We start from the raw sequence: 23203 nt of genomic DNA on the forward strand, positions 1-23203 counted from the left end.
GTCCAGAACAGTCTATGGGAGGCGCACAGTACTATATAGAGCCACGACTACATGGAACTCTATTCCACATCAAGTAACTGATGCAACAGTAGAATTAGATTTAAAAAACAGATAAAAAACACCTTATGGAACAGTGGGGACTGTGAAGCAACACAAACATAGGCACAGACATGCATACACACACACACGCACAATAACATACGCACTATACACACATATACACATGGATTTAGTACTGTAGACATGTGGTGGAGTAGGGGCCTGAGAATGTGAATGTATTGTAATGTTTTTAAAATTGTATAAACTGCCTTAATTCTGCTGGACCCCAGGAACAGCTAATGGGGATCCATAATAAATACAAATACAGATACTGAGACAGGAGGGCGCTGTTTCGCTCACTCAAACCCTTTCTCTGGTCATATACATTCAGCCACTTGTGACTGGAAGACAATTCTGAAACAGAGAGACGAAAGATACATTATTTTCTAATTGTTTTTATTTTTGGGGAATCCTGTCTTCCCCTGGCATCCATCAAATCAAATCAAATTGTATTTGTCACATACACATGGTTAGCAGATGTTAATGCGAGTGTAGCGAAATGCTTGTGCTTCTAGTTCCGACAATGCAGTAATAACCAACAAGTAATCTAACTAACAATTCCAAAACTACTGTCTTGTACACAGTGTAAGGGGATAAAGAATATGTACATAAGGATATATGAATGAGTGATGGTACAGAGCAGCATAGGCAAGATACAGTAGATGGTATCGAGTACAGTATATACATATGAGATGAGTATGTAAACAAAGTGGCATAGTTAAAGTGGCTAGTGATACATGTATTACATAAGGATACAGTCGATGATATAGAGTACAGTATATACGTATGCATATGAGATGAATAATGTAGGGTAAGTAACATTATATAAGGTAGCATTGTTTAAAGTGGCTAGTGATATATTTACATCATTTCCCATCAATTCCCATTATTAAAGTGGCTGGAGTTGAGTCAGTGTCAGTGTGTTGGCAGCAGCCACTCAATGTTAGTGGTGGCTGTTTAACAGTCTGATGGCCTTGAGATAGAAGCTGTTTTTCAGTCTCTCGGTCCCAGCTTTGATGCACCTGTACTGACCTCGCCTTCTGGATGATAGCGGGGTGAACAGGCAGTGGCTCGGGTGGTTGATGTCCTTGATGATCTTTATGGCCTTCCTGTGACATCGGGTGGTGTAGGTGTCCTGGAGGGCAGGTAGTTTGCCCCCGGTGATGCGTTGTGCAGACCTCACTACCCTCTGGAGAGCCTTACGGTTGAGGGCGGAGCAGTTGCCGTACCAGGCGGTGATACAGCCCGCCAGGATGCTCTCGATTGTGCATCTGTAGAAGTTTGTGAGTGCTTTTGGTGACAAGCCGAATTTCTTCAGCCTCCTGAGGTTGAAGAGGCGCTGCTGCGCCTTCTTCACAATGCTGTCTGTGTGAGTGGACCAATTCAGTTTGTCTGTGATGTGTATGCCGAGGAATTTAAAACTTGCTACCCTCTCCACTACTGTTCCATCGATGTGAATCAACACACACCACTGCTAACTGTCTTCTGTTGTATGGTCTCTTCTCTCTGTCCACTGAACAGGTGAGAAACCCCAGAACTACTAACACCATACAGGTGTAGGATGCATGTGGACACAAACATTACTCAGTTGAGATGCATGTATCAGCTAAAAATATGTTTCTGCTGTCAGTATCACGTGCTTATGAAGACAGCATGCCTACACTTTACCTAGAACATCAACATAGGTTGTGTGTACAAATAGGTTGTGAGTACAACTTCAGCTCGCTAAGCAGAACTGGAATGGGATTATATTTCTATGGTCTACTTGGCCAAATCTGAGGATTTGTCCAAACACACACTGACATCCACAGCTCTCTGGGTGATGGGTGTCTGTCTGGGTGTCTTCAAGTCTCCAGTGGGTGATGAAGTCCCTTCCATCCATGTAACATATTACAGGTTATGGACATGTGCAGGAGAGGTGGAGTGCATGACTCTCTATCATGGATATGAGTTTGCCTCAACCCATGGGTCCAGCAGGCAGAGTTCAATAACTACAGGCAGATGTCAGATGCAGGAGGATGGCAATATCAACCAATTCAATGTGTCCTCCAGGAGAGAAGAATGCAATGTGTCCTCCAGGAGAGAAGAATGCAATGTGTCCTCCAGGAGAGAAGAATGCAATGTGTCCTCCAGGAGAGAAGAATGCAATTGCTGAACTTCTGTAGATATTCTAATCAAAGTGTTTTGATAACTTTCAAGTGTAAACCATCCATAATACTGTAAAGCAGTGTTCTACTAATATAACAATGTACTAATATTACACTTGCCTTTCATATTCTGTTGCCATTCACAGCCGATACAGATACCGTACATCATTTTGTCCTGTGCATGCTGGGGCTACCTTACCAAACATGTCAGTCGTCATTCCTTCCTGTATGATGTCCCATATAAAACAGTTCCCTGACATGTCCCACCCACCCATTGATAGCACCATTTGATAATAAGAAAAGTCAATAAAAAGTAATAGATGTGTCTTGTATAATTTTAGTGCTGAGTGCAATGTCTCTCCCAATTCAGATAGTCTCTCTCCTGTCCTCTATCTGTAGGAAATAAGTAGAGATGTTGAGTGACACGTATTGATAGACTGCTATTACCTTGTCTGTATATTCTGTTTATTGTGGCAGCACCATTTCACAAAGTCAAATTCCTGTACATGCAAATGTATTTGGCGAATATTACTAAACACTTGTGATGTACTGTCTTATTAGTAATCACCTATTGCCCCTTCTGAGGTGTTTGCCAGTGCCAGTAGATCAGCTCCAGGCCCCTCTCGTCCAAATGCCTGCCCCCTATTGACCCTAAATGCCAATGGGCTACCGTTTAACTGTTGTTATCAAGGTAGCTAGCTAGCTAACATGAGCTATGCACATCTTCCTAAGACATGCAACATAACATAACATAACATTACACGTTAGCTTGATGTATTTAGCTAGCTCGAGTATCATTCCCCTTCCGACAACATGTCCATGTGACACCTGCGGACAGAGAGCCATGTTGTCTCTGGATTCATATGCAGACTGGACAACATGTCCTCATGACAGCTGGGGACAGAGAGCCATGTTGTCTCTGGATTCATATGCAGACTGGACAACATGTCCACGTGACAGCTGGGGACAGAGAGCCATGTTGTCTCTGGATTCATATGCAGACTGGACAACATGTCCACGTGACAGCTGGGGACAGAGAGCCATGTTGTCTCTGGATTCATATGCAGACTGGACAACATGTCCACATGACAGCTGGGGACAGAGAGCCATGTTGTCTCCGGATTCATATGCAGACTGGACAACATGTCCTCGTGACAGCTGGGGACAGAGAGCCATGTTGTCTCTGGATTCATATGCAGACTGGACAACATGTCCACGTGACAGCTGGGGACAGAGAGCCATGTTGTCTCTGGATTCATATGCAGACTGGACAACATGTCCTCATGACAGCTGGGGACAGAGAGCCATGTTGTCTCTGGATTCATATGCAGACTGGACAACATGTCCACATGACAGCTGGGGACAGAGAGCCATGTTGTCTCTGGATTCATATGCAGACTGGACAACATGTCCACATGACAGCTGGGGACAGAGAGCCATGTTGTCTCTGGACAGTTGGGCATCATTGACAGAAGTGGGCGTGTGAGTTATCAATCCCAACCCTCAGAAAACTGTTGCCTTAAATCTGGTCTTTTTTATCATCTCTCTGTTTTGTACGAGACTGACTTTATAACAAAATGATCCTTTTTATACTTTGTAGTAAGTTTTGACACAAGAAGATTTCAACCTGACTAATATTGATGCCACAGAGGCCATTTTCTACCAGAGAAGTTGTTTAATGCCTTCAGTTGCTCTTTAAACCATATGCCTAGAGAGAAAGACAGACGGAGATGGAGAGCTGGGGAGGAATATCTGTGTCTGTTAGGCCCTGTCAAAGGCAGGTGGGGGGCTGGTACTTGAGATGTTTCCTGTTCAGCGTAGTAGCAGACAAGCGAGTTTGAAGAGGTTTCACAAGGTCCAGCTGTTATACATAGTGTTCTGAAAGAGATACACACGCATATGGACACAAGATTACACCTACCTATTTGAGTTGACCAGCAGTGTTGCACATTATGCAAATAACTTTTTCTGTAGTATTTGTACTAAGCTGCGATACACAAAAAGATGCTATCTAGAACCAAAAAGGCTTCTTCGGCAGACCCCATAGGGGAACCCTTTGAAGAACCGTGTTTGGTTACAGGTAAAACCTGCCCTTTTGGTTCTAGGTAAAACCATTTTTTCCAGGTAAAACCCTTTTGAGTTCCAAGTAGAACCCTTTCCACCAAAAAGGGTTCTACCTGGAACCAAAAAAGGTTATACTATGGTGACAGCTGAAGAACCCTTTCCACCAAAAAGGGTTCTACCTGGAACCAAAAAAGGTTATACTATGGTGACAGCTGAAGAACCCTTTCCACCAAAAAGGGTTCTACCTGGAACCAAAAAAGGTTCTACTATGGTGACAGCTGAAGAACCCATTCCACCAAAAAGGGTTCTACCTGGAACCAAAAAAAGGTTCTACTATGGTGACAGCTGAAGAACCCTTTAGGAACCTTTTTTTCTAAGAGTGTATGAAAAGACTAAACTTTGTCAAGGGACCAATTATTGAACATAATGAGACTGAAAAGGTAGACAACTGTTACGAAGACTCTCTCCCCAACATGGGTTGGAAATGTAGAGTTGCTTGTTGTTTTGATACCACATGAATTTGCTACTGTCAGCTTGTTGATGATTCACTAGCTACACTTTGGGTTTTCCGTTCAGTTCCCAAACTGCTCTGCCTGTTGTTGAAAGTGAACTGCATGGGTGAGCAGAAAACTTCCTTTACCAGCATCATTAAAATAATGAGGAACTATTGGACTGAAATTAGCTGAAGGAGAGAGAGGGAGAGAGAGCAGATATGAGAGAAAGAGCAGGCAAGAGAGCGAAAGATTCACAATCCCGTGAGACTATCTAAATCTAAAAATCAAAATGTTTGCATATGACGCAGACTGGTTAATTAAGCCTAAGCTAAGAGAGGGGCTTGCCTTGCCCGAGTCTCTGGGATCAGCATAGTTTAGTATTTCAGCTTTACTCAGCCTCCCATTGGCATTGGACCATCCACACGACTTAAGCAGTGGAAAATGGAGATACACTGTCAAGTGAATGAACTGTCATATTGTGAAAGGCGATATCTTAGCAGTGGTATATTTGGGATCAGGCCATGATAAGGATTTGAATCTTACACCGCTTCTCTGTGCTAGCCTGGTCATAGATCTGTTTGGGATTTTAGACACATCTAGTCACTTCCGTCGACCAGAGGAGGTGGATAAAACACAAACAGATCTGGGACCAGGCTATGGCACAACAAGAAAGAAACCAAGATGGAGGTGGATAAAACACAAACAGATCTGGGACCAGGCTATGGCACAACAAGAAAGAAACAAAGAAGGTCATTCAGCAGATGCTTTTATCCAAAGTAGTAGTAGTTACTTATTATCTAAACATCCCCTGGTACTTCATGAGATTTACATAGTAGATAGCTGGGATAAACACATTCATTCACAAGTTGGTAGTAAGCTACGCTCATCATGATGGTACAGTATATTTATAGTTATTTCCTTCTTCAGTAAATACACAGAACCCATGTACTGTATCTCCCCTCCCTCCCACCTTAAACTGAACAAAAGATAACAACAGCTAGGTGACATCATAGCCGGTGCACGTCAGTGATAGTAGCTACAGGATGTATACGATGTACATATACAAGTGCAGATATACAGTTGCTTAATGGTTGTAAATAATGAGTTAGACAGGGTCACAGTGCAAACCATGTACAGAATATTGCAGTGTTAATTAGATAACATTAGGACGTGTGTGTGTCTGTTTATACTGTGGATTAGAGACGGACATGGCAGCCCCCCCCACCCCCCTTCTCTTCTCGCTCTGTGTTGTTATGGTGGTGTCTCACGGGGGCAGAGATTGCTGAGGACTTAATGTGATTTCTCCTCCGCTGTAATGTGTAATGTGATGCTCTGGGGGGCAAGGCCTCTGTTGAACCAAGCCCACTATGCTGTGATGTTTCCTGGCTTCCCCTCTTTCTCTCTCTCTCTCTGTCTCTCTCCCTCCTCTCTATATCCTCTCTCTCTCTCTCTCTCTCTCTCTCTCTCTCTCTGTCTCTCCCTCCTCTCTATATCCTTCTACTCTCTCTCTCTCTCCACCGCTCTCTCACTCTTTAATCCTCCTCTCCCATCTCTCTCTGTCTCTCTCCATCTTGCTCTCTCCCACAATCTATCTTTCCCCCTCTTTCTTTCACCCATACTCCCTCTCCCCCTTCTCTCTCCTTTCTCCCCCCCTTCCGTTTCTATGATCTGTCATAGATTATGTTAGTCACTAACCAATCTCCAAACACCTTGATTACAGATTGATTTAGAGGTTGAGCGTTTAAGAATGAACTACGGTGCGGTTCTCATTTGAGACTGAAGGGGGCGCTACACAAACACACACACACACACACACACACACACACACACACACACACACACACACTGATGCTCTATGCCGATGTTCTGTTAGAATAATCACTTAGTGTGATGTGTGCTGATGTGTTGACAGAGTGAGAGCAGTTGAAGAGGACAGGGTAGCCTACACATCTCCACCCTGCCTGTGAAGCTCTGGCAACAATTTGGAAAATTGCGTCGGTGGGCATTTGACCCCTTAATCCAACAGAGAGGGAAAAAAGGCTTTTGGGGAGTTTGCAGATACCATTAAAGCATAACAAGAGGCTGTGTGGCTGGGCTGGGCTATGGTAGACAGCGGGCTGGGGTGGTGGAGGTGGGGCTGAAACCCTCCCTCCCGTTTCCAGGGGTGAGCACAGAGCCCAACAGAAACATTGATGATCCTGCTCTATGACAAGAATGCGGATGATGTAAAAGGGTTTTTACAGGTACTCACAGGAATCACTTTGAAGGTCTGGACTGACGAAATCATTTTGTATGGAGAAGTGACTACTACACACCTAGGCTGTCACTCTCCTTAAACTCTTTGAAGGTCTGGACTGACGAAATCATTTTGTATGGAGAAGTGACTACTACACACCTAGGCTGTCACTCTCCTTAAACTCTCCCCTGCTGTTTTAAAGTGGTCATTGACCTGGCAACATCACAGGTGCATTTAGAACATGGCTGTCAAACTCATTCCATGGAGGGCCGAGTGTCTGCTGATTTTGGGGTTTTCCTTTCAATGAAGACCTAGACAACTAGGTGAGGGGACTCCTTACAAATCAGTGACCTTAATTCATCCAGTTCAAGGGTGGAGCAAAAACCCGCAGACACTCGCCCTCCGTGGAATGAGTTTGACACGTGGTTCAGGTCCTCAGACACGGCTGTGGACATTACAGAATAACACCTGAAAATATGTTCAACACTCATCCGATAAGAACTACATAGAGGAGTCACAATACTTTCCGACAGGACTAAGAGGCCATTCATACAGGTATCATAAGGCTCTGTGTGTCATCTTGAGTGGTGTTGTGTTCTAGCTCTGCTCTTGTTTGTCTCTTGTTTGTCTAAGGAAGCTCAGAGGAGAAGCCCTGACTTCTAACTGTGGTTGTTCTGCTATACTGCTGCTCTCTCTCTCTCTCTCTCTCTCACTCTCTCTCTCTCTCTCTCTCTCTCTCTCTCTCTCTCTCTATCTCTGTCTCTGTCTCTGTCTCTCTATCTCTGTCTCTCTCTATCTCTGTCTCTCTCTCTCTCTCTCTTTCGCTTTCTCTCTGTCTCTCTCTCTATCTCTGTCTCTCTCTCTCTCTGTCTCTCTCTCTATCTCTGTCTCTCTCTCTCTCTCTCTCTCTCTCTGTCTCTCTGTCTCTCAATTCAATTCAAGGGGCTTTATTGACATGGGAAACATGTGTTAACATTGTCAAAGCAAGTGAAATAGATAATAAACAAAAGTGAAATGAATAATAAAAATGAACAGTAAACATTACACTCAGAAGTTCCAAAAGAGTAGACATTTCAAATGTCATATTATACAATGTTGTAACGATGTGCAAATGGTTCAAGTACAAAAGACTAAATAAATAAGCATAAATATGGGTTGTTTTTACAATGGTGTTTGTTCTTCACTGGTTGCCCTTTTCTTGTGGCAACAGGCCACAAATCTTGCTGCTGTGATGTCACACTGTGGTATTTCACCCAGTAGATATGGGAGTTGATCGAAATCAGGTTTGTTTTCAAATTCTTTGTGAATCTGTGTAATCTGAGGGAAATATGTGACTCTAATATAGTCATACATTTGTCAGGAGGTTAGGAAGTGCAGCTCAGTTTCCACCTCATCTTGTGGGCAGTGAGCACATAGCCTGTCTTCTCTTGACAGCCATGTCTGCCTACGGCGGCCTTTCTCAATAGCAAGGCTATGCTCACTGAGTCTGTACATAGTCAAAGCTTTCCTTAAGTTTGGGTCAGTCACAGTGGTCAGGTATTCTACAACTGTGTACTCGCTGTTCAGGGTACAAAAGCATTCTAGTTTGCTCTGCTTTTTTGTTAATTCTTTTTTTTGATGTGTCAAGTAATTATCTTTTTGTTTTCTCATGATTTGGTTGGGTCTAATTGTGGGTCTAATTGTGTTCTCTCTCTCTCTCACACATCTCAGTTCTTATCTCTCTGTATCACATCTCTGCTCTCTGCTTTTGCATTTCTGCTGAGTTTCCAGAGAAACGCTTCCTCTCAAGGTGTTATCAGCACTAGGTCTGAGTCATAATCATCATCATTATCATCACCACCATCATCTGCAGTGACAGAAGCATAGTTTTTATCATCTTCACAATTATCCTCTTCCTCCCCTCCTCTTCCACCTAATCATAATCATTGTTAAAGCTAAATATTAATGAAATGTTTAAATATAGTGTGTGCTTAGCATGTGGAAACATACTGAGGTGCTTTGTGTAGTTCGGATGAACGCTCTCGTGGGGAAGCTGAAATTATATCTGTGTTTCTCCATTGAATTTTTGGAGGAGGAGGAAGAGGAGACAGGGGGAAACAGTCTGCCAATGACCTCTCTCTCCCCTCATCTCTCCTCCCTCTCTGCCACCCTGTCTGGCAATTTCTCTGGCTGTCATGGTCGAATCTCACTCCCTGCCTTCTTCTTCTTCTACATCTCCCTCTTTATCTCCCCCATATCTCCCTATCTCTCTCGATAGCTGTTGTCAGCAGCTTCTCCAAAATTGGGCCTGTCTGTCTATCTGTCTGTGTCTGTCTGTTCCATAGGGGGCTGTCTGTCTGTTCCATACACAGCAAATATGGGTGCTAATTAATTTGCTGTGGATCACCCCACATCTCTGCATGGCAGAAAGAGAGGGTGAGAGAGAGGTGAAGAGAGTGAGGGATGAGGAGAGAAGAAGGAAGGAAAATAGATGCATATACCCTATTGTGTATTCTGGAATTTCTCTCTCTCAATTGAAGTTCAATTGCTTTATTGCTTTATTGGCATGACGTAATACTGTGCATTAGAGGTCGACCGATTAATCGATTACACCTTTATTTAATCTTTATTTAACTAGGCAAGTCAGTTAAGAACACATTCTTATTTTCAATGACGCCTAGGAACGGTGGGTTAACTACTTGTTCAGGGGCAGAACGACAGATTTTCACCTTGTCAGCTCGGGGGATCCAATCTTGCAACCTTACAGTTAACTAGTCCAACGCAATAACGACCTGCCTCTCTCTCCTCTCTCTCGTTGCACTCCACAAGGAGACTGCCTGTTACGCAAATGCAGTAAGCCAAGGTAAGTTGCTAGCTAGCATTAAACTTATCTTATAAAAAACAATCAATCATAATCACTAGTTAACTACACATGGTTGATGATATTACTAGATATTATCTAGCGTGTCCTGTGTTGCATATAATGTGACTGAGCATACAAGCATACAAGTATCTAAGTATCTGACTGAGCAGTGGTAGCCAGAAGCAGGCGCGTAAACATTCATTCAAACAGCACTTTCGTGCGGTTTTGCCAGCAGCTCTTCGTTGTGCTGTTTATGACTTCAAACCTATCAATTCCCAAGATGAGGCTGGTGTAACCGATGTGAAATGGCTGGCTAGTTAGCGCGCGCTAATAGCGTTTGAAACTTCACTTGCTCTGAGCCTTGGGGTGGTTGTTTCCCTTGCTCTGCATGGGTAACGCTGCTTCGATGGTGGCTGTTGTCGTTGTGTTGCTGGTTCGAGCCCAGGGAGGAGCGAGGAGAGGGACGGAAGCTATACTGTTACACTGGCAATACTAAAGTGCCTATAAGAACATCCAATAGTCAAAGGTTAATGAAATACAAATGGTATAGAGAGAAATAGTCCTATTATAACTACAACCTAAAACTTCTTACCTGGGAATATTGAAGACTCATGTTAAAAGGAACCACCAGCTTTCATATGTTCTCATGTTCTGAGCAAGGAACTGAAACGTTAGCTTTCTTACATGGCACATATTGCACTTTTACTTTCTTCTCCAACACTTTGTTTTTGCATTATTTAAACCAAATTGAACATGTTTCATTATTGTCACGACTGCTGCCGAAGTCGTTGCCTCTCCTTGTTCGGGCGGTGCTCGGCGTTCGACGTCACCGGTCTTCTAGCCATCATTGATCCTTTTTTCATTTTCCATTGGTTTTGTCTTGTCTTCCCATACACCTGTTTTCAATCCCATTCATTACCTGTTGTGTATTTAACCCTCTGTTTCCCCTCATGTCTTTGTCAGAGATTGTTTTATTGTCAGTGTAGTGTGATTGTTGTATAGGTGTGCGTCGGGTCCTTGTACCCATGTTTATGTACATTTAGTGTTATGGAGCATACTCCGTGGACTTTATTAAAAGACTCCATTTTACACTCCATTTGACTCTCCTGCGCCTGACTTCCCTGCCACCTATTACATCTACGCATGACAGAATCTCTGACCAAATATATGAAGTCAGCAGGAGAGGACACTATGCCCATGGAGCTGGAGGAACGCGTTCAGGAACAAGCTAGGGAGATTGACGTTATCAGCTCCGTCATGGATCACATTGCCATGAAAATGGATCGCTGGGAGAGACAGGGAGTTTCTCCAGCGCCACCACCACCACAACCGGAATCTCCCGTGAACGATTTTTCCTCTCCGGAATCGAGGATCCATTTATCCCTACCTACGGGATACAACGGAGATACTGCCGGCTGCCAGGGTTTCCTCCTTAAACTGAACTTGTATCTAGCCACGGCCTCCCCAGTACCATCTGACCGTGAGAAGAGTTACGCCCTCGTCTCATGCCTCAACGGGAAAGCCCTGGAATGGGCCAGCGCTGTGTGTAGTAGGGAGGTTGCGGCGCTGGACCATTTTGAGGAGTTCACCCGCCAATTCCGGATAGTATTCGATCACCCACCTGAAGGCAAAGCAGCGGGTGAGCTTCTCTATCATCTGAGGCAGGAGACGAGGAGTGCACAGGATTTTGCCTTGGAGTTTAGGACCTTGGCTGCCGGCGCTGGATGGAGCGACAGGGCCCTGATCGACCATTACCGTTGTAGTCTACGCGAGGACGTCCGTCGGGAGCTGGCCTGTAGAGACACCACCCTCACCTTCGACCAGCTGGTGGACATGTCCATCAGGCTGGACAACATGCTGGCTACTCGTGGACGTCTAGATCGGGGTCTGGTTGTTCCATCCTCCCGCACCCTCTCTCCCGAACCTATGGAATTGGGAGGGATGGTGCGCAGGGAGACCGGAGGGGGTTCCCGCTCGAGCACCATTCAAGGTCGCAGAGAGCACACTGCTGGTCGGTGCCGGGTTGGTTCTTCTGGGAATAGAGAGGGCAGGCAGGGCATTCTGGCGTCACCCCAGGTGAGTAGGCACCATTCTCATCCAGAGCCCTCTGCTGCACTAATGTTTGTCTCTGTCTCTTTTCCTGACTTTTCACTGCATTCCCAGTATAAGGCGCTAGTAGATTCGGGTGCGGCTGGAAATTTCATTAATAAAAGTCTAGCTCATAGTTTAGGGATCCCTATTGTTCCTGTGGATATGCCTTTCCCTATTCATGCCTTAGATAGTCGACCATTAGGGTCAGGGTTTATCAGGGAGGTAACCGCACCTTTGTGTATGATAACGCAGGAGGGTCACAAGGAGAATATTAGTCTTTTCCTTATTGATTCTCCTGCGTATTCTGTGGTGCTAGGCCTACCCTGGTTAGTTTGTCATAACCCCACTGTTTCTTGGCCACAGAGGGCTCTCACAGGGTGGTCGCGAGAATGCTCAGGTAGGTGTTTAGGGGTTTCCGTTGGTGCTACTACGGTGGAAAGTCCAGACCAGGTCTCCACCGTGCGCATTCCCCCCGAATATGCCGATTTGGCTCTCGCCTTCTGTAAAAAGAAGGCGACTCAATTACCACCCCATCGACTGGGGGATTGTGCGATAGATCTCCTGGTAGACGCTGCATATCCCAAGAGTCACGTGTATCCCCTGTCGCAAGCGGAGACGGAGGCTATGGAGACATATATCTCTGAATCCCTGCATCAGGGGTTCATTCAGCCATCCATTTCACCCGTCTCTTCGAGTTTCTTTTTTGTGAAAAAAAAAGGATGGCGGTTTACGCCCGTGCGTTGATTATCGAGGTCTTAATAAAATCACAGTGAAATATAGTTACCCGCTACCTCTGATCAATACGATTATTGAGTTAATGCACGGGGCACGTTTTTTCACAAAATTGGATCTCAGGAGTGCGTACAATCTGGTGCGTATTAAGAAGGGTGATGAGTGGAAGACGGCATTTAGCACCACCTCAGGTCATTATGAGTACCTGGTCATGCCATATGGGTTGATGAATGCTCCATCAGTTTTCCAATCATTTGTAGATGAGATCTTCAGGGACCTGCACGGGCAGGGTGTAGTGGTGTATATCGATGATATTCTGATATACTCTGCTACACGCGCCGAGCATGTGTCCCTGGTGCGCAGGGTGCTTGGTCGCCTGTTGGAGCATGATCTATATGTCAAGTCTGAGAAATGCTTGTTTTTCCAACAATCCATCTCCTTCCTAGGGCATCGGATTTCCACTTCAGGAGTGGAGATGGAGAGCGACCGCATTACAGCCGTGCGTAATTGGCCGACTCCAACCACGGTAAAGGAGTTGCAGCGTTTTTTGGGGTTTTCCAATTACTACCGGAGGTTTATCCGGGGTTTTGGTCAGGTGGCAGCTCCCATTACCTCACTGCTAAAGGGGGGCCCGGTGCGCTTGCAGTGGTCGGCTGAGGCGAACAGGGCTTTTGAGCACCTGAAGACTCTGTTTACTTCTGCGCCTGTGCTGGCTCATCCGGATCCCTCTTTGCCATTCATAGTGGAGGTGGACGCATCCGAAGCTGGGATAGGAGCAGTGCTCTCTCAGCGTTCGGGTACGCCACTGAAGCTTCGCCCCTGTGCTTTCTTTTCTAAGAAGCTCAGCCCGGCGGAGCGAAACTATGATGTGGGGAACCGGGAGCTGTTAGCTGTCGTAGAAGCTTTGAAGGTGTGGAGGCATTGGCTTGAGGGGGCTAAACACCCTTTTCTCATCTGGACTGACCACCGCAATCTGGAGTATATCCGGCAGGCAAAGAGATTGAATCCTCGCCAGGCAAGGTGGGCCATGTTTTTCACTCGTTTTGTGTTTACTCTTTCTTACAGACCAGGCTCCCAGAACGTTAAGGCAGACGCATTGTCTCGGCTGTATGACACAGAGGAGCGGTCCATGGATCCCACTCCCATACTCCCAGCTTTGTGTTTGGTGGCGCCAGTAGTGTGGGAGCTGGACGCGGACATTGAGCGGGCGTCACGTGCAGAGCCTTCTCCCCCTGAGTGTCCAGCTGGTCGTCTGTACGTTCCGTCTGCTGTACGCGACCGATTGATATATTGGGCTCACACGTCACCCTCCTCTGGTCATCCTGGGATAGGTCGGACGATGCGCTGTCTTGACGGGAGATACTGGTGGCCCACTTTAGCTAAGGACGTGAGGATTTATGTTTCTTCCTGCTCGGTGTGCGCCCAGTGCAAGGCTCCTAGACACCTGCCCAGAGGTAAGCTACAACCTCTACCCGTTCCTCAACGGCCGTGGTCACACCTGTCGGTGGATTTTTTGACCGATCTTCCACCTTCACAGGGTTACACCACGATCCTGGTCGTTGTGGATCGGTTTTCTAAGTCCTGTCGTCTCCTCCCTTTGCCCGGTCTCCCTACGGCCTTACAAACTGCAGAGGCCCTGTTTACACACGTTTTCCGGCACTATGGGGTGCCTGAGGATATAGTGTCTGATCGGGGTCCCCAGTTCACATCAAGGGTCTGGAAGGCGTTCATGGAGCGTCTGGGGATCTCGGTTAGTCTTACCTCAGGTTTTCACCCCGAGAGTAATGGGCAGGTGGAGAGAGTTAACCAGGATGTGGGTAGGTTTCTGCGGTCTTATTGCCAGGATCGGCCGGGGGAGTGGGCGAAGTTCGTGCCCTGGGCAGAGATGGCTCAGAACTCGCTACGTCACTCCTCCACTAACCTTACTCCCTTTCAATGTGTATTAGGGTATCAGCCGGTTCTGGCTCCTTGGCATCAGAGCCAGACCGAGGCCCCTGCGGTGGACAATTGGTTTCGGCACGCTGAGGAGACCTGGGAGGCAGCCCACGTCCACCTTCAGCGTGCCATAAGGCGCCAGAAAATTGGCGCAGACCGTCGCCGCAGTGAGGCCCCAGTGTTCGCACCAGGGGACAGGGTCTGGCTCTCGACCCGAAACCTGCCCCTTCGCCTTCTCTGCCGGAAGCTGGGTCCGCGGTTTGTGGGGCCGTTTAAAGTCCTGAGGAGAGTGAACGAGGTATGTTATAGGTTACAACTACCCACTCATTACCGTATTAACCCCTCGTTCCATGTGTCTCTCCTCAGGCCGATGGTGGCTGGCCCGCTCCAGGAGGCTGAAGTGCGTAATGTTCCTCCGCCTCCTCTAGACATCGAGGGGGTTCCGGCGTACTCTGTTCGATCCATTTTGGATTCGAGACGTCGGGCGAGGGGCCTTCAGTACCTCGTGGACTGGGAGGGGTACGGGCCGGAGGAGAGATGCTGGGTTCCGGTGGAGGACGTGTTAGATCCTTCCATGTTATCAGAATTCCACCGTCTCCATCCGGATCGCCCTGCACCTCGCCTTCCGGGTCGTCCCCGAGGCCGGTGTCGACGCGCAGCTGGAGCCGCGCGTCAGGGGGGGGGTACTGTCACGACTGCTGCCGAAGTCGTTGCCTCTCCTTGTTCGGGCGGTGCTCGGCGTTCGACGTCACCGGTCTTCTAGCCATCATTGATCCTTTTTTCATTTTCCATTGGTTTTGTCTTGTCTTCCCATACACCTGTTTTCAATCCCATTCATTACCTGTTGTGTATTTAACCCTCTGTTTCCCCTCATGTCTTTGTCAGAGATTGTTTTATTGTCAGTGTAGTGTGATTGTTGTATAGGTGTGCGTCGGGTCCTTGTACCCATGTTTATGTACATTTAGTGTTATGGAGCATACTCCGTGGACTTTATTAAAAGACTCCATTTTACACTCCATTTGACTCTCCTGCGCCTGACTTCCCTGCCACCTATTACATCTACGCATGACAATTATCTACTTGAGGCTAAATTGATTTTATTGATGTATTAAATTAAGTTAAAAGTGTTATTTCAGTATTGTTGTAATTGTCATTATTACAAATACATTTGTTTATTTTTTAATTTTTTTCAAATCGGACGATTAATCGGTATTGGCTTTTTTGGTCCTCCAATAATCGGTATCGGCGTTGAAAAATCAGAATCGGTCGACCTCTACTGTGCATATTGCCAAAGTATACTTTGGAAATGTACATCTCTCTCTTTCTGTCTCTGTCTCTCTCTTTCTCTTTCTTTCTCCCTGACCTCATTTTGCTGACTGCTCTTTTTCATGTCCCTTGTGTTCAGTTTTCCTAATAATCCAGTGGATTGGTCACATCACTTTCACTGACTGTGTGTGAGCTTGTGTGTGTGTGCGTACGTGTGCATGTGCTGAAAACAGCATAAGTTATGGCCATGAAAAAGGCAATACTGCCACAACACCCTCCCTGTCCAAGGTGTATCAGGATTACATCCCGTTTTCATTTACATTTGGTTTGTCAATTAACGTCAATTCTACGTGAAATCAACAAAAAAAATCCTACTATTTCATTGGATTTGTTGTAGGTTAAAAGTTGATTGAACGTCATCACATTTATTTTACAATGGGATAACTACTGATTACAGAATATGTTTCTCTGTGTGTGTGTGTGTGTGTGTGTGTGTGTGTGTGTGTATCAAATCAAATGTTATTGGTCCCATACATGTTTAGCAGATGTGTAACGATTCTCTTCTTGTGAAGTAGAGGCGGACCAAAGCGCAGCGTGGTGGTTGTTCATTGTAATTTATTGACGACACTATACATGAACAAACTAACGAAAAAACAAGAAACGTGAGAACTCAAAACAGCCCTGTCTGGTGCAAACACAAAAACAGGAACAATCACCCACAAACACACAGTGAAACCCAGGCTACCTAAATATGGTTCCCAATCAGAGACAATGACGAACACCTGACTCTGATTGAGAACCATATCAGGCCGAACATAGAACTAGACAAACTAGACATGAAACATAGAATGCCCACTCAGATCACACCCTGACCAACCACAACATAGAAATATACAAAGTAAACTATGGTCAGGGTGTGACAGTACCCCCCCCCCCAAGGTGCGGACTCCGGCCGCAAAACCTGAACCTATAGGGGAGGGTCTGGGTGGGCATCTGTCCGCGGAGGCGGCTCTGGCGCTGGACGTGGACCCCACTCCATAATAGTCTTTGTCCACCTCCTTAGCGTCCCTAGATAGGTGACCCTCCTAAGAGACAGCTCGGGACAGAGGGACAGCTGCTCGGGACAGAGGGACAGCTGCTCGGGACAGAGGGACAGCTGCTCGGGACAGAGGGACAGCTGCTCCGGGCGGAGGGGCTCTAGCGGCCCCTGGCTGACTGGCGGCACTGGCGGCCCCTGGCTGACTGGCGGCCCCTGGTTGACTGGCGGCGCTGGCGCTGGGCTGACTGGCGGCACTGGCGGCCCCTGGCTGACTGGCGGCACTGGCGGCCCCTGGCTGACTGGCGGCACTGGCGGCCCCTGGCTGACTGGCGGCACTGGCGGCCCCTGGCTGACTGGCGGCACTGGCGGCCCCTGGCTGACTGGCGGCACTGGCGGCCCCTGGCTGACTGGCGGCACTGGCGGCCCCTGGCAGACGGGCGGCATTGGCGGCTCCGGGCAGACGGGCGGCACTGGCGGCGCTGGGCAGACGGGCGGCACTGGCGGCGCTGGGCAGACGGGCGGCGCTGGGCAGACGGGCGGCGCTGGCGGCGCTGGGCAGACGGGCGGCGCTGGCGGCGCTGGGCAGACGGGCGGCGCTGGCGGCGCTGGGCAGACGGGCGGCGCTGGCGGCGCTGGCGGCGCTGGCGGCGCTGGGCAGACGGGCGGCGCTGGCGGCGCTGGGCAGACGGGCGGCGCTGGCGGCGCTGGGCAGACGGGCGGCGCTGGCGGCGCTGGCGGCGCTGGGCAGACGGGCGGCGCTGGCGGCGTTGGGCAGACGGGAAGCTCCGATGGCGCCGGGCAGACGGGAGGCTCCGGCAGAGGCGCCGGGCAGACGGGAGGCTCCGGCAGAGGCGCCGGACAGGCGGGAGGCTCCGGCAGAGGCGCCGGACAGGCGGGAGGCTCCGGCAGAGGCGCCGGACAGGCGGGAGGCTCCGGCAGAGGCGCCGGACAGGCGGGAGGCTCCGGCAGAGGCGCCGGACAGGCGGGAGGCTCCGGCAGAGGCGCCGGACAGACGGGAGACTCCGGCAGCGGCGCCGGACAGACGGGAGACTCCGGCAGCGCTGGAGAGGAGGAAGGCTCTGGACGGATGGGCCGGAGAGACAGCCTGGTACGGGGAGCTGCCACCGGAGGGCTGGGGTGTGGAGGTGGTGACGGATAGACCGGGCCGTGCAGGCGCACTGGAGCTCTTGAGCACCGAGCCTGCCCAACCTTACCCGGTTGAATGGTCCCGGTCGCCCTGCCAGTGCGGCGAGGTGGAATAGCCCGCACTGGGCTATGCAGGCGAACCGGGGACACCGTGCGCAAGGCTGGTGCCATGTAAGCCGGCCCAAGGAGACGCACTGGAGACCAGATGCGTAGAGCCGGCTTCATGGCACTTGGCTCGATGCCCACTCTAGCCCGGCCGATACGCGGAGCTGGAATGTACCGCACCGGGCTGTGCACCCGCACTGGGGACACCGTGCGCTCCACAGCATAACACGGTGCCTGCCCGGTCTCTCTAGCCCACCGGTAACCACAGGAAGTTGGCTCAGGTCTCCTACCTGGCGTAGCCATACTCCCTGTTAGCCCCCCCCCAAGAAATTTTTGGGGCTGACTCCCGGGCTTCCATCCACGACGCCGCGCTGCCTCCTCATACCAGCGCCTCTCCGCTTTCGCCGCCTCCCGTTCTTCCTTGGGGCGGCGATACTCTCCTGGCTGAGCCCAAGGTCCTTTACCGTCTAATTCGTCCTCCCATGTCCATACCTCCTCGCACTGCTCCTGCTGCTGCTTTTTCCTTTGCCCATTACCACACCGCTTGGTCCTGTTGTGGTGGGTGATTCTGTAACGATTCTCTTCTTGTGAAGTAGAGGCGGACCAAAGCGCAGCGTGGTGGTTGTTCATTGTAATTTATTGACGACACTATACATGAACAAACTAACGAAAAAACAAGAAATGTGAGAACTCAAAACAGCCCTGTCTGGTGCAAACACAAAAACAGGAACAATCACCCACAAACACACAGTGAAACCCAGGCTACCTAAATATGGTTCCCAATCAGAGACAATGACGAACACCTGACTCTGATTGAGAACCATATCAGGCCGAACATAGAACTAGACAAACTAGACATGAAACATAGAATGCCCACTCAGATCACACCCTGACCAACCACAACATAGAAATATACAAAGTAAACTATGGTCAGGGTGTGACAAGATGTTACTGCGGGTGTAGTTAAATGCTTGTGTTCCTAGCTCCAACAGTGCAGTAATATCTAACAATACACAACAATACACACAAATCTAAAAGTAATAGAATGGAATTAAGAAATATATAAATATTAGGACAATATGTCGGAGTCTGGAGTATAAATATAAATATCACTGCTCAAGAGGAGATCTGCATGGAGGAATGGGCCAAAATACCAGCAACAGTGTGTGAAAACCTTGTGAAGACTTACAGAAAACGTTTGACCTCTGTCTGTCATTGCCAACAAAGGGTATATAACAAAGTATTGAGATAAACTTTTGTTATTGATTATTATTATTAATTTGCAAATAAATTAGTTAAAAATCCTACAATGTGATTTTCTGGATTGTTTTTCCTCATTTTGTCTGTCATAGTTGAAGTGTACCTATGATGAAAATTACAGGCCTCTCTCATCTTTTTAAGTGGGAGAACTTGCACAATTGGTGAACTTGCACAAAAATCACCTAATGTCGCTCTTTGCATTAACCCCTCCCCTCTTCCTCTCTGTTTCCGTGCACCACTGTAGATCCAGTATTACTCTCCAACTCTCTTAGTGGTTGGTGTACACTATCTTATCACACTTTAAAAAACATGAAATCCTGTCAAAAATAAAATGGTGAAAACAAAGTTGACCCTAACTTATTTTGTTCATTTTTTTAAACTCCTCTGCAGGTTTTCCTGAGCACCCTCCTTCTGTGTGAGTGTGTGTCTGAGTGTGTTATGGCGTCTGTGATGGACGATTCCTACCGTAAGGTGCTGTTGCTAGGGGCCATCGCTGCAGCGTCAGCCTTTGTGGTCACCATCATCATCGTGGTGGTTTGTGTGGGCTGCCAAAGGTGAGGTCACAGCCAACACATTTGACACTTTCTCTCTCTCTCTCTCTCTCTCAATTCAATTTCATTAATAGATAATAATATGAACAGATAAACAAAAGTGAAATAAATAATTGTAAAAATTAAGCGTAAACATTACACTCACAAAAGTTCCAAAAGAATAAAGACATTTCAAATGTCATATTATGTGCAAATAGTTAAAGTACAAAAGGGAAAATAAATAAACATAAATATGGGTTATATTTTCAATGGTGTTTTTTCTTCACTGGTTGCCCTTTTCTTGTTGCTGAGATTTGATGTCACACACATCATAGCAACAAGTCTTGCTGCTGTGATGTCACACTGTGGTATTTCACCCAATTCTTTGTGGGTTTAGCCAAGCTCCTCTCTCTCTCCCTCTCTCTCTCTCTCTCTCTCTCTCCCTCTCTCTCTGTCCCTCTCGCTCTCTCTACTGTTCAAACTATGGGATATCTGAAACCCACACCCGACCAAGCCACGCCTTCAGTATTCAAAGAAAACATTCCAACTAAGTGACCCAACTGGCTGGGTACAACAAATAAACAATTATTTACCTAGACAAGTTTACTGACAACACATTCTCATTTACAGCAGAGTGGGATTTAGCCAGGATGCCAGGGTAAACACTCTAAACACACTTTAGTGCCTACAGAGTCAGGACATCTGTTTAATGTCTCATCCAAGAGATGACAGCCTACACAGGGCAATGTCCCCAATCACTGCCCTGGGTTATTGAGATATTTTTTTAGACCATAGGAAAGGGTGCCTCCTACTGGCCATCCAACACCACTTCCAGCAGCATCTGGTCTCCCATCCAGAACCAACTCTGCTTAGCTTCAGAGGAAAGCCAGCAGTGGGATGCAAGGTGGTATGCTGCTGGCCTAAAACAAACCAATGTGTTTTCTGTCATTTATTTACCCTGTTTTTTAGAGTGACTAGCTTATAGATCAGGATTCTTAGTAGACAAAAGCAATAGAACACAGTATGCTCTGGTTCTTACGGAACCCTCAGGGACCAGTCAGACTCAACCCTCAGTGGCTTCGTTGCATTTGGTATCCTCTTCAAACAGACATAGAGATGTACTGTATCTTAAAGTAAAGCTTCATGTAATCCTCTTTAACCAGACATAGAGATGTACTGTATCTTAAAGTAAAGCTTCATGTAATCCTCTTTAACCAGACATAGAGATGTACTGTATCTTAAAGTAAAGCTTCATATAATCCTCTTTAACCAGAGATGTACTGTATCTTAAAGTAAATCTTCATGTAATCCTCTTTAACCAGACATAGAGATGTACTGTATCTTAAAGTAAATATTCATGTAATCCTCTTTAACCAGAGATGTACTGTATCTTAAAGTAAATCTTCATGTAATCCTCTTTAACCAGAGATGTACTGTATCTTAAAGTAAAGCTTCATGTAATCCTCTTTAACCAGAGATGTACTGTAGTTTAAAGTAAAGCTTCATATAAAGGCATCTGTAAATGGAACCAATAAAGAAATAAATACATTGATGTTGCCACAAAATGTATGAAAAAAAAGTATTATCTTTAGTTTGGTAAGCCATGAATTTTTCTGGTGCTGAATTCCTGCCTCCAGTGTGTTGTTATGATGTGACAGTCCTGTGGGATGTGGATGCTTAGACACCTGCTCATGGCTCCCCAGGGGCAGACAGAGCTGAGAGGTGCATAGAGAGCTGTGTCCTGGGCTGGAGAGAGAGACAGAGTCCCTGGGGCATCTCAATGGTACTAAGTGGCCTCTGTGTGTGTGTAGTTGCACAGATGCATCTCTTCTCCTTTATCTTCACTGAACTGAAAAACACAGGCTAGGTGAAAGCAACATGTATGGATAGCCTCCGGGAATCTACTTTCATATGTCTATTTAGATCCGATCGGTGCAGGTGAAGAGCAGGAGATGAGGAGAGGAAGCCACATATGAGTATTGAGATCTGATCGGTGCAGGTCTAGAGCAGTAGATGAGGAGGGGAAGCCACATATGAATATTGAGATCAGATCGGTGCAGGTCTAGAGCAGTAGATGAGGAGAGGAAGCCACATATAAGTATTGAGATCAGATCGGTGCAGGTCTAGAGCAGTAGATGAGGAGAGGAAGCCACATATAAGTATTGAGATCAGATCGGTGCAGGTCTAGGGCAGTAGATGAGGAGAGGAAGCCACATATAAGTATTGAGATCAGATCGGTGCAGGTCTAGAGCAGTAGATGAGGAGAGGAAGCCACATATGAGTATTGAGATCAGATCGGTGCAGGTCTAGAGCAGTAGATGAGGAGAGGAAGCCACATGAGTATTGAGATCAGATCGGTGCAGGTCTAGAGCAATAGATGAGGAGAGGAAGCCACATATAAGTATTGAGATCAGATCGGTGCAGGTCTAGAGCAGTAGATGAGGAGGGGAAGCCACATATGAGTATTGAGATCAGATCGGTGCAGGTCTAGAGCCGGAGATGAGGAGAGGAAGCCACATATGAGTATTGAGATCAGATCGGTGCAGGTCTAGAGCCGGAGATGAGGAGAGGAAGTCACATATGAGTATTGAGATCAGATCGGTGCAGGTGAAGAGCAGGAGATGAGGAGAGGAAGCCACGCACGAGTATTGAGATCAGATCGGTGCAGGTCTAGAGCAGGAGATGAGGAGAGGTAGCCACATATGAGTATTGAGATCAGATCGGTGCAGGTCTAGAGCCGGAGATGAGGAGAGGAAGCCACATATGAGTATTGAGATCAGATCGGTGCAGGTCTAGAGCCGGAGATGAGGAGAGGAAGCCACATATGAGTATTGAGATCAGATCGGTGCAGGTCTAGAGCCGGAGATGAGGAGAGGAAGCCACATATGAGTATTGAGATCAGATCAGTGCAGGTGAAGAGCAGGAGATGAGGAGAGGAAGCCACGCACGAGTATTGAGATCAGATCGGTGCAGGTCTAGAGCAGGAGATGAGGAGAGGAAGCCACATATGAGTATTGAGATCAGATCGGTGCAGGTCTAGAGCAGTAGATGAGGAGAGGAAGCCACATATGAGTATTGAGATCAGGTCGGTGCAGGTCTAGAGCAGGAGATGAGGAGAGGAAGCCACATAGAGTATTGAGATCAGATCGGTGCAGGTGAAGAGCAGTAGATGAGGAAAGGAAGCCACATATGAGTATTGAGATCAGATCGGTGCAGG

General features: G+C 47.3%; 1 protein-coding gene and 1 long non-coding RNA gene across 2 annotated transcripts in view; one reads left to right on the forward strand and one right to left on the reverse strand.

The window, feature by feature from the left end:
• Window positions 1-23203, reverse strand: part of LOC149970689 (uncharacterized) — a 184563-nt gene that overhangs the window by 53584 nt on the left and 107776 nt on the right. The gene's annotated exons all lie outside the window — the stretch shown is intronic.
• Window positions 1-23203, forward strand: part of LOC110508384 (uncharacterized) — a 95134-nt gene that overhangs the window by 32764 nt on the left and 39167 nt on the right. Inside the window, exon 2 of the mRNA XM_021588884.3 lies at window positions 19847-20010. Within this exon, the coding sequence (XP_021444559.3) occupies window positions 19895-20010 (116 nt within the window). The 5' untranslated portion in view covers window positions 19847-19894. The remainder of the gene's footprint in view (window positions 1-19846; window positions 20011-23203) is intronic.

This window comes from Oncorhynchus mykiss, chromosome 28 (assembly GCF_057628025.1).
Source record: "Oncorhynchus mykiss isolate SJ-2025 chromosome 28, ASM5762802v1, whole genome shotgun sequence".
In the NCBI taxonomy this organism is placed as follows: Eukaryota; Metazoa; Chordata; class Actinopteri; order Salmoniformes; family Salmonidae; genus Oncorhynchus; species Oncorhynchus mykiss.